Here is a 12,558-nt window from a genome sequence, read left to right as displayed (position 1 = left end):
AATATTCTAATCTTCAAATTACAATAACTTACCAAAAATGAGGAGGAGACCTAAACCTTGAAATCCTCTTAGACCTTAAATGTAAATAAATACAAAATAAATAAATATATATTTCTCCTACTTGTAAGAGCCCATGCCATCAGTGTGTTCTAAGTAACAAACAAACCTCAATCTTTGGTCTACATGTACATATAGTAAAAATATCATATAGAGTGTGGCTGTGAATAATATATATGTACAAAGAAAATTTTGGAACTCTACTCAGTATGTTTCCAGTATTCAAATCCAATAAGATTTTCAAATTCAGATCTTGTTTAGTCAGAATTCCCAGAAGACTGATTAACTCAGAATCCTTACAATTATTTGTTCACTTCATTCAATTACTTGAACTTGAAGCTCTCCAAGTGATTCCATTGCATAGCTAATGTTGAAGTTCATCAATTAATAAACTATGTAATAATTGCTTTTCATCTAGACTTACAACAGCAGGGCCAACTGGTTGAGCCGCAGGGAACTGCCCGGCAGGATTGAGCAGAACATCCAGGTACTGCTGAAAGGCCTCAACTGGCATATCTCTTGGGAAAAAGGGTGCCACTTGCTGGAGAAAGTACAGAGCTTTGGTCTGAGGAAGAGCCTGCTGGAGTTGAGTAGGAACCGCAGTAGTCTGAGGAAGAGCTTGAAGAGCTTGATGTACCAAGGACTGAACCAGAGACTGAGGAAGGTGCTGATTTACCAGATCAGTGAGACTGGGGATTTGAGGGTTGTAGGGGTGGATCACTGTTTGAGAGTTAAGAGAGGGCATCTGCTTGTGCTTAGGAAAGGTAGCTTTAGCTTTAAGGATTTGTTCTATTTCAGGAGAAATGACAGGCCCAACAGAAGGTACCAGAGCAGGCAGAGGAAAAGGGAGGATGTTTTGAGCAAGGGGAGTGCAAGGTATGGGCTGAGCATAAGGAAAGGCTAGAGTCTGTGGCTGGAAGGAGGGGTGGACTTTATCCTGGAGTGCATCCTAAAAAGAAGGAGAATGTTTCAGTCTGCAATTCACCAATGCTAATTCATTACTAATAGTTTGGGAGGTAGTGATAATTCAATGAAAAGAGTGAAGGACAATCATTCATTTATCATGTTTCAGAAACTGTCTTGGACTAACCAGGTGTGATGGCTAATGCCCTCAAATCTAGCACTTGGGAGGCTGGTGCTCCTAGGAGGATTGCCATGACTTTGAGGCCAACCAGGGCTACATAGTGAGTTCTAGGCAAGCATAAGGTACACAGTAAGACACAATCTTAAAAACAAAAATGATATATAAAATTATAAGAAATTGTCTTGAGTCGTATGAAGAAAATGAGTAAAGTGTTATTTTATTTGAGGGATTTCTCCTTAGCTAGTCACCCATAGGGGAATTACAGTGCAAACTGAAATTGGTGCTCTGGAATTTTCCAGAATCTTTACTTCTTCCCAAGGCACATGAACATCTGTAGATGATACATCTTTAGTACCAAAGAGCATTGAAATTTTCAACCTAAGTACATTGATAACAATTGGATTTATATAACTAAAAGGAAATAAATTTTGAAAGATTTGGTAAGACAATTCTAAGGTTTCTTTTATTTTAATGAAAAAAACAGCCTCAATTCATAGTTAAATTCAGTTACTTAATACTGGCCCACTTCTAGCATTGCTTTCCTTGGTGAAAGGTAGTTATTGACTCAAGAGGCATCATTTTTAAAATTTTTAATTTCATTTAAAAATATAGCATGAATACCTATTAATCTATTGAAAAAATGAAACTAAAATATTATAGTTAGATATATGACCAAAAGAGTAATTTAATTGCAGAACTTTATGCTATTCAAAAAACTCATAAATATGAAGACAAGTTCCGTTACTTTAAACTCTCATGTTTTCACACAATTATGCACACAATTATTCCATGCCTTATGTCTATCATCTTTGTAATATAAATGGTCTTGAGGATATGTAAATATGAATTAATGAATATTATTATAAAATCTAGGAAATATGAGTGCAAAATCATTGACTCTTCACTGCTGAATGCTAGCTAATCAGCTCTATGGTACATTCTTATGAATATTTTCAGCTTGCAAGTGAAGAAAATGAATTATAAAGTAACTGGCAACCAAGTTTATGTAGCTTATAAATGCACTTCAGGATTTTTTGCTACATTCACACTGTTCCCTTTCATCATCATATTTGTTTTGAAAATAAAAGGGACATAGTCTCCACTGTAGAAATTCTTATGTTACTTTGCACTTACTAAGAACAGATATTCAATTAGCAACTACACACATGACTTAGAAAACATATAGGCACTGGCTTATTGCAGTGATACATCAACATTTTTTAGCATGAACATATACATTACAATTATTTTCTGTTATCACGCCTCACAAAACTTGGGAATATACAGTCAACATGAACAAATTACCTCTCCTTGAAGCTGTCCCACAAGTTTAGCCTTCTCAAGTTTCTGCTAAAAATAATCCATACATAAATCTCACCATCTTCAAAATAAAATTTTTTTTTAAATATTTACACTTTAATATAAGGCATTTACCTTGTTGAAGAGGGTAACATATTCCTTCAGAAAAATAAGGAAATCAGATTTAGGTTTATTGAATATTTCTATTTTTTGATGTGTACTAAAATTTAATATGCTAACCCAATAAGCTAATAATAGGTTACTTGCAACTTTCACTTAAACTTTTGTATAAAACCATATCGCATGCAAGAAAGATTAGTGAGCAAAAGAGAAAAGTGAGATAGTTCAAAAAGCTGCATCTAAAAGATGCTGACTCAGTCTACAATCAGAGTTCTTTCTCTTGATGACACATGATCTTTAAAATTTCACCTGATTCTTAATAATAAACACTTGAAAATGCAGTCTAATCTCAATATATTACACTAACCACTCTTAGTTTACTTGTCAATGCATTAGGTTTCAAATAAACTGCAACAAATAAATACTTCCTCTGAGGCACTTATAGCCTTGTGAAGAGACAAAATGTATATTTATATCTTTTGCCAAACAGATGTTAACTCATAAAAGCAGTGGTTCTAGAAAATACTATCTATGTGATTCTCTCAGGTAAATTCAAGATTACGTTAAATCTCATTTAATTTTTATTTTCCTAAGCGTCAACTGTAATAACTAAATGTGACTGTCTCTAACTCTGACAACTAATGTGCAGGCATATTGCTATCATTGGCATCACAGTCTCCACTTTGGAATGCAGCTGCTAGTTGATGCCTGGTCCAGAAAGGCACATGATGCATATGAAAAATGCACTAGGTCAAATTTAAAGCTTAAGGCAGAGAGCAGAACTATGCAATTCACTAATAATAAAGCCTAGAGGAGGCAGTGGCGGAAGTTCAAATAAGAAACCAGCTTGGTAATTTCTAGAATACTATATATCTAGACATTTCTTTTGTTCTTAAACATGTATAAAACATTTGCATTTCTTTTGTCCTTAAACATTTGCACCAGAAAGTATATATTAGTATATGATTGCATTAGTCTAACTACCACAGTGTAACTCAACAGAATGTACCTTTACTGTTCTACATCTAGAAAGTGCTTTCGAATGATAATTGCCTTACCTCACTGCTGGAAGGGCTATTGGATGTCTGTAAAACATATTTACGTATATATTAATTTGTGTATTCAACTATGATTTCTAAATCATCAAAGAATTTTGTGTTATGATTGGAAAATTTTCTCAATAAACAATCTTACCTCAGTGGATACGCTGAGTCCTTCCTTCTGTAATGAAAAGCAAATCATTTCAGTGCCTATAACTAACTTTTTACTAAACATGCTTTCTTTTATCTTTTTATGCCATCTATCTGTTTCATAAATTTGAAAATTAAAAAAAATAAATTATGTGCCCTTTAAAAGCCTGGAAACATATTGTCATCATTTTTTATCCTTTTGATAATTTTCGATGGATACATTCCTATATTGTATGAATTAGGACAGAATTTTTGATGAATAACCAAAAGGAAATTACTTTAATTTCTATTCAACATTGTTTATATTGATTATGCGTTTACTCTAGTATGATTAGGATTATTGCTTTTCCTTCTCTGAATGACTTTTATAGACAGTAGGATTTGGCCTGCTCATCTTTGTCATTGGAATAAGATGCCTTTCCTGAGCCTCACATGCAATTCTACTTCTGTATTACTGTATTCAGTTGTTTGTGCTTGTGTTTCTTTTTCTTTGCTTTTTCACTTATGGATTTGTTTGGCATTTTGGTGGTGCAAAGTTGCAACAAGCGTTTGTTCCAGATTTGAGACCCTACAGGAACCTTGAGATACTGATTGATTCTCATACAAGCAGCAAATAAATTATCAATAAAGGTGAACGTTTCCGTTATTGGCACACTAAACTGTTTGACGTCCATTTTCTCTACACGTGGGCAGATTTTCATCTACATTTTAATTACTTAGGACCCTTCTTTGCATACCTCCTTTGCAAGAGCAAGTGCCACAAGGCAGGCGAGGATAAAGACCTTCATTGCTGTCGAATCCTGTGGAGATGAAAGGGTGGTGATAGATTATCCAGACAACCAAAGCCAAAATCTACTCTATCTTCTAAATACAATTACTAAATATTAAATTCAAACTTTACTATCAGCCATTCAGGCAGCTTTTGGTTAACAGAGCCCTTTTCCACTCATGCCTTTTCACTTCCATTGACAGTGTTACGAATGTTTTACAAAAGCTGCAAAATCATAAACACAGAAGCATTTAAAGATTCATTAATAATTAATTTGTTTAGCCATTTATTATATTCAGCACTTAAAAGTGCCATATAGTGAACAAAATATTAAGCTTTCAGACTTCAGGGAGTCTCACTTCCAGGGAAGACTGATCAGCACAAAGTGTATAAGCTGAATGCACAGCTGCATGCCAGTGGTCTCAGCATGAAAAAAACTTTTAAATATATACACAAATACTCAAATGCTTTATTCTAATACTTTAGCACCAAATTACTTTGTTTCAATGCTTCAATGTGTAAAATAATTCTATTAATAAAATGATTTTTTAAAATCTTTCTGATGAGTGTTGCATAATTCATTAACTTTATTTTGTCAAAGACCCTATAAATTTCCAAATAGTTTAATTGTACTGATTTAAAAATGTGACTCTTATAGATTATGCATGTATGGAAAATATCACTGCAGTTTCTATATTGTATCTCTACCATGTTATATTCCAGTTATTAAACCAGAATTTCATTATTGTTTGGTATGCTATATACTATTTTTCTTTAAAAATCATTCTATTTCCATAACTGCTACTAAGTCATCTTTGTCCATTTTAGAATTCTTTTACAAAGCAGAAGACTTTGTTTCTACTTAAATTATTTAAACTTATAATTTTAAATTAGTTAGGAGACCCTATCTCAAAAGGACAAAAAAATAGTTCTCTATTTTTCACATTCCTTTTGCTATTGCTTTGAAATCTTATAAGTTAAATAAAGAACTTGAAGGTCCTGGACAAGTTGTGTGGCTACGATCTTGTTTATAGACATTTAAAGTTGTGCTTAGAATTGAAACTTCCCTCCTCTGTTTCTTAATTTGCTGCCTTTAATAGTTACCTACTGGATAAAGTTTTTGTTATAAATAATTATATCTACAAAATGTAGTTTAAATTTATTTACTTTATGGCTGCAAAGTATTAAGTTAAATAGGAAGGATTACTTAAATATTTAAAAAATAGTTAATCCCCTCTTAATACTATTTATTAGCTCGTATTTGTCATTAGATTTTCTTATATTCATGAAGTCAATATTCACTGTGATTTGTACCATATCTTTCTAAGCATTTCCATAATTTTAACCCAACTTTGAAAATAATTTCATAACTTCCTTAAATACCTTAATCGCAAATTTTTATTTTCAGTAACTATAGTCTATCTACAACCCAACCTGATTAGAAATAAATAATGAAGAAGAGGTATATCAAATTCATACTTGAAAGTCTTACCTTTGGTGGAGGACAGGGAGAGAAGAGGAAGCTGAGTGATGATGATCTGCCTGCTTTAGGGACTGTATATATGTATTTATATATACTGTATTTAATGATATGCTAATTTTGTGGTTTGAAAGAAATTCAAGGCTGACCTTCAATTCCAAGAAGTGCGCATGATTAGAGAATAAATTCTTTCTATTATCCGTCCCAAGAAATTCTGGGGAGCATTGTAACAAAAGAGAAATTCAGAAGCGGATGAAGGAAACATGTCCAGGAAATTCAGTTGTTCAATAACTCACAAAACTGGAAGGTTCTCTAGCCTAGTACACAAGTCACTTTGGGCTCAGCCCACTTCACAGCTTACTGGGGGCTTTAACCCCAGTTATGGGGCATCCCATGTGGACATCAGTGATAAACAGAGCTTTATAAAAGCCACAATTTCATGTTAACCTTAGCAATAAGAAGTTAATAATGTAGCTTAGTCATCTGGGGCAAACTCTTTAACTCTCATAGCCACTTGACTTGGGAAAAATAAATACCTCAAACCAATATTTTGTACACAAAGCAATCAAATTTCTGCAGTAATGAAACAAATCAGAGACAGAATTTGGAAGGACTATGTAGAAAAAAGCTGTGAGTTTGTCATAAAATGTTTGCAAAAAGAACTGATGGTACTCAGTAGCTCAGTGATAGAGAACTTGCCTAATGTGTGCAAGGACCCTGAGCTCTATGACCAACATCAGAAAAGTTGCTGTCTTTTTCCTTCCTTTCTTTTCTTCCCATTCCTTTCTTTCCCTTCCTTCCTTCCTTCCTTCCTTCCTCCCTCCCTCCTTTCCTCCCTCCCTTCCTTCCCTTTTCCCTCCCTCCCTTCCCTTTTCCCTCCCTCCCTTCCCTTTTTTCCTTTCTTTCCCTTCCTTCCTTCCTTCCTTCCTTCCTTCCTTCCTTCCTTCCTTCCTTTCTTTCTTTCTTTCTTTCTTTCTTTCTCTTGTAAAAGGTCACAGAGATTTATTTACCTAACAAGTGTTTATTTTCTTCCATTTTGGTTATAATAACTACAATAGCTATCTTTTCACTTAGTGCCAACTGTATCAACCACTAAATACTTTATAGACATTATCACGTTGATTTTCACAAAACAACTTGAAGTTGTTCTTTTCCATCATATTAGCATTTGGGAAATTGAGACACCAAAAGGTAAAGTAACTTGTTTAAAGTTACCCTTCTTTAATAGCAAAGTTATCATCCCTGATCCACAACTGCCTGACTACAATTGATTCCACTTGACCACATGTAAGTCCTAGGGCCCATGTTTTAACAGTTCTGAGATTTTGTTGCAAAATCAATTATAAATATAGCATTTTTTCTATTTGTAGATTTTAATTTGTCTATTAGAGCAATGGGGCATATGTGCTCAATATGGGTAAGGGAACTAGCTAATTTAGTTGGGTCAAAAAGACTGAAGTATAATTTTGAGATACAAAAAATTAATAATAAGACAGTTTTACTTAAGTAATTGCATAAAATAAATAACAATATGTTATTTATGAGGATCCTTGGAGAGTATACAGCACAGGCAATTATGCTAGAAATTGGATGGACTCAGATTATGCTTGCTTTTGAACTTCAGGTATTTCAATGTGACATGATTCACCAGAAAAGGAAACTACATTAAAGATTTGAAATAAAGAATGATTATAGAATATTTTGAACTTTGAAATTTTATGACAATATAGTTACAGTTATCAGTTAAAGGATGTGTTCATATAATGCTACTCTACTCTAAGACATTTAGATGACTCCTCATAGGGAGATGGTATGGAGGAACTTGGGTAATGGCAAGGAAAATACCATTAAAAATAGGAAATGAGAGAAAATAAGGAAATGAGTAAATGGGCTGTGCCTGGGTGATTGAAAAGTCAAATTTTTTTGTCAATGTGATCTTGGTTTACTACCATACTAGGAGATTTCATTGGTGCACGTTCCCTATCATATCTATAGTGTAATAACTGGCAGCAAGTGTCTTGTCCCTCTGGCTCTTATAGACTTTCTACCCCCCATTCAGCGAGGTTCCCTAAGCCTTAGGTATAGAGGTTGCATTGTATATGAATCTCTTAGGGCTGGGATCCTCACTGTCACCTAATCTCTGCATTTGACCAGTTGCAGAACTTTGTAAAAATCTCCACCTATTGAAAAATGAAGTTTCTCTGATGAATAGTCAGAGGCACAATGGTCTGTAACTATAAGGATACATAGTTAGAATATAATAAGAAATTACACTGGTCTAAGGAAGTAACAGAAGTTGGTTCTCCTCCAGGGTCTATGACCACTGCAGCCAATGTGTACTTGGCTATGTTTTTAGTTCCACACACGAATTTCCTCCCTTTGAGTGGGGATTCAATCCAATTAGAGAGCTATTGATTATTACCAAGATAAAAGTACTGCTACTACCCCAATAGAGTTAATTTCATGGAGTCCCACCTCAAGAAATTAATGGATTCTGAGAGGAGAATCGGTTTTCTCCAGAGACTAGCCCCATCTAATTCCAAGTGGTCAGCCCTAAACACAGGTCTATACAAACATCACTAAATGAACTCAGTGCAATATATACATATGTGTGTGTTTTTGTGTGTGTGTGTATATGTAAAATTAAAGAGAGGAACATGGGAGGACTTTGACAAGAACTAGGAGAATTGGAAATATTACAAATATAATACTCATATGAAATTATCAAAATAAAATAAAAATTACAAAAAATGTCATCCATATTACAAATCAAGATTAAAACACAAGGTGAAATTAATTAAAAAGAGAATACTGGGCTAATTTTGTATATAAGGTAGAAATATTCAGAAGTTGTGAATTAAATTTCATGTTCAAGGGAGAAGTCAAAGGTATAATCAACCAGGCATGATGCAATCCCAGCTTCTTGGAAGGCTAAGGAGGAATGGCACAAATTTAAAGTCCTCCTTGGAGGCAACCCAAGTTTAAGGCCAGCCTATAAAACTTACTGAAAACCTTCCATACAGCTGGGGACACAACTCAGAAAATTGCAAAATTCAATAAAAAATATCATACATCTCACTGTAGTGTGCAGAGTCATCATTTTGTAAAAAGTTGCAGTGTTCATGTATATGCATGTATATATGAAATATAATTGTATCAATAAATGAGCCATATAAGATGAAAAAAAGGTCATGTGAGAAAATTGTAAACTAGTAAATTCAAGTATTGCATTAGTAAGAAACAGGTACAGATCTCTCCTCCCAGTGGGGGTAATGGCACACTTCTTGTCTTGGCACACCAGACTGCTGGACTGACATCTTGGCCCAGACTCCCCAGTGCTTCCTGATCTTTGATTCCAGATCAACCCAATTCCTCCCTCTAGCCCCTGGATCCCTCAGACCTTCTTCCCATCCCCACCTCCCTTTGTATCTCTGGGGAGCCCAGACCCCCAGCTTCCTGGGGCCAGCATCTTTCCTAGAGAGAGCCAGTCCTTAAGAGAAAGTCTGAGAGCCTCTGATCTTCATCCAACTTAGGCCTCTGTGGGAACTTCTGAGAAGGAGGAAAAACTCAATTTTGCACCTCCAATATAAAATCAAAAGAGAGAACCGGAAGCCTAGACCAAAAAGCTTTTCATGCCCAACAAGTAAACCAAAAAGGCACACAAAGTTTATAAAAAGAAGCAGACCTAAACACAACAAAGGAAGGCTTGAGTCTCACACAAGAATCAGAAACTACAAAAGAAATCCACATGTCAAAGTCACAACAAAAAAAATAATAACATGAAAAACCCAAATAATATATCCCACCAAGTACCAACAATCCTCTAGAGGAGTACAATGAGAAATACCTAGAGATAACACAGGACATGGAATTCAAAATAACAGTTTCAAATATGATAAAAGAATTCAGTGATTTTAAAGAACACACAAAGAAATCAAAGAACTGAAAGAAGATAGGGATAAACTTCTGAGTGAATTCAGAAAAGAGTTAAAAATATTGAAGAATACTCAGGTTGAAACATTCAATAGCCAATTAGAAATGACAGGAGAAAGCCTCACCAATAGGATGAATAAAATGGAAAACAAAATAGCAAGACTGGAAGATAAAGTGGACGAACTAGACCATTCAAGTAAGCATTATGAAAAAATTAAGAAAACACAAGAATGGAATATGCAGGAATTGTGTGACACCATCAAAAGACCAAACTTATGAATTATAGGTATACAGGAAGGAGAAGAATCCCAAGATAATGATATGGACCAGATCTTCAACAGGATTACAGAAAAAAATTTCCCAAAATTAAAGAAAGACATGCCCATACAAATAAAAGAAGCATATAGAACACCAATTAGACAGGACCAGAAAAGAAACTCTCTACATCACATCATAGTAAAAACACTAAACCTGCAGAACAAACAGAGAATTCTGAAAGCTGCAAAAGAAAAACAAGTCACCTATAAAGGAAACCCATCAAGATTACAGCTGACTTTTCAGTGCAAACTATGAAAGCTAGAAGAGCTTGGATCAATGTATTCCCAGTTTTAAATGACCACAGATGCCAACCCAGATTACTTTACCCAGCCAAAATGTCTATCATAGTTGAAGGGGAAAGAAAAACCTTCTGTGACATAAAAAGGCTGAAATAATTCATGTCCATAAAATCATCCCTTCAGAGAGTTCTTGAAGCAATACAAAGAGCTGAAGAAAGGAACAACTATACCCAAGGGGTTACAGAAAGAATTTTAATGAAGGTATAACTGTGGAAATGCACAGCTACACCAAGAATGTGAATGAAATAAAAATGACAGGAATCAGTACAAATCTTTCATTAATAATATCAATTGACTGAAATACCCAGTCAAAAGACACAGACTTGTTGAATGGACAAAGAAACAAAATCGATCTTTTTGTTTTCTGCAAGAAATTCATCTCACTTTCAAGGACAGGCACTCCCTTAAGGTGAAAGGATGGAAAAAATACACGAAGCAAATGGTACTAAGAAAACAGCAGGCGTTGCAATTCTAATATCTGACAAAATAGACTTCAAACTAAAACTAATCAGAAGAGGTAAAAAGGACCACTTAATTCTGATCAAAGAAACCTTTGTCCAAGAACATATTACAATCATGAACATATATTCACCAAACTCTGGGGCACCCAACTTCATACAAACAGTACTATAGGACTTTAAGACCCAGATTAATCCCAACTCACTAATAGTTGGGGACTTCAATACCCCATTATGTCCATTAGCTAGGTCCACAGACAGAGAATTAACAGAGAGACATCTGAATTAAACAATACCATATATCAAATTGGCCTAACAGATATGTACCAAATATTCCACCCAAGCACCAAAGAATGTACTTTCTATTCAGTGCCCCAAGGAACTTTCTCCAAAATTGACCCATATACTGGGGCACTAAACAAGCCTCAACAAATACAAAATGGTTGAAATAATTCCATGCTTTCTATCAATGCAATAAAGCTTAAAATAAACACAGGAAGAAACCCTAGTGCCTACATAAACACGTGGAGATTAAACAACACACTCCTGAATGATGAATAGGTCAAAGGATAAATTAAAAAAAATAAAAGAATTCCTGGAACTAAATGAAAAGCACAATACCCTCGGACACATTGAAAGTTGTCTTTAGAGGGAAGTTTATAGTTCTAAGTGCACTCATTAAAAAATCAAAAAGAACCCAAATAAATGATTTAACACTGCAACTCAAGACACTTGAAAAGCAATAGCAAATGAAACCCAAAAACCCAGCAAACAAGAAGAAATAACAAAAATCAGAGCAGAAATTAATGAAATACAAACAAAGAAAATAATAACAGAATCAACCAATCCAAGAGCTGGTTCTTTGAAAAGATAAACAAGATTGACAGACCCTTAGCCCAGTTAACCAAAAGAAAGAACGAGCACCACCAAATCAACAAAATCAGAGATGAAAAGAGAAACATCACAACAGACACCAAAAAGATCCAGAGCATTATTAGGGAATACTTTAAAAACCTAAACACTACCAAGTTTGAAAATCTCAAGAAGGACTGAAATGGGTATCTAAAAGCATGGGAACCACCAAAACTAAACCAAGAAGAGATCAACAGCTTAAACAGACCCATATCACATAAGGAAATTGAAACAGTTATACAAAACCTCCCGACTAAAAAAAGCCCAGGACCAGATCAACTTATAGCAGAATTCTTCCAGACATTTAAAGAAGACCTATATTCAATACTACTTAATTTATTCAAAAAGATAGATGCATACCCTCAGGTCACATATACACCCCAGCAACCCCTCAGTTATCTCCATAAGCACTCTCAGTAAATTCTTTGTTCCCCAGTAAAACTTTAATCAAACATTGGCTTGACACTGGAACCTTAAAGGGGAATAAGCATTGCTTAGTAGCCTCAGGAAAAGAATTCTCACAATAGATGGAAAATTTATTTGTTAATGCTATTATGTCTTATAATTTTCTTTTTTTTAAAAGAAAATAACAATGGAAAAGGTTAAAAGGATACAGGAATGGAGATATTTTCCAAAATA

General features: G+C 34.5%; 1 protein-coding gene across 1 annotated transcript; it reads right to left on the bottom strand.

Annotated features, from left to right (window-relative positions):
• Positions 1–421: 421 nt before the first annotated feature.
• Csn2 (casein beta) lies at positions 422–4,538 on the bottom strand. Its single transcript, XM_008829624.1, is given in 4 exon segments — positions 422–1,006; positions 2,447–2,514; positions 3,624–3,645; positions 4,488–4,538. Coding segments are annotated over 4 exon segments (726 nt in total).
• Between the last annotated feature and the right edge of the window lie 8,020 nt (positions 4,539–12,558).

The sequence above is a fragment of the Nannospalax galili genome, unplaced genomic scaffold (assembly GCF_000622305.1).
Source record: "Nannospalax galili isolate Female #2095 unplaced genomic scaffold, S.galili_v1.0 scaffold50, whole genome shotgun sequence".
NCBI classification, from domain to species: Eukaryota; Metazoa; Chordata; class Mammalia; order Rodentia; family Spalacidae; genus Nannospalax; species Nannospalax galili.
The sequence above is the reverse complement of the archived record's forward strand: the minus strand, read 5'-3'. Positions and strand labels throughout refer to the sequence as shown.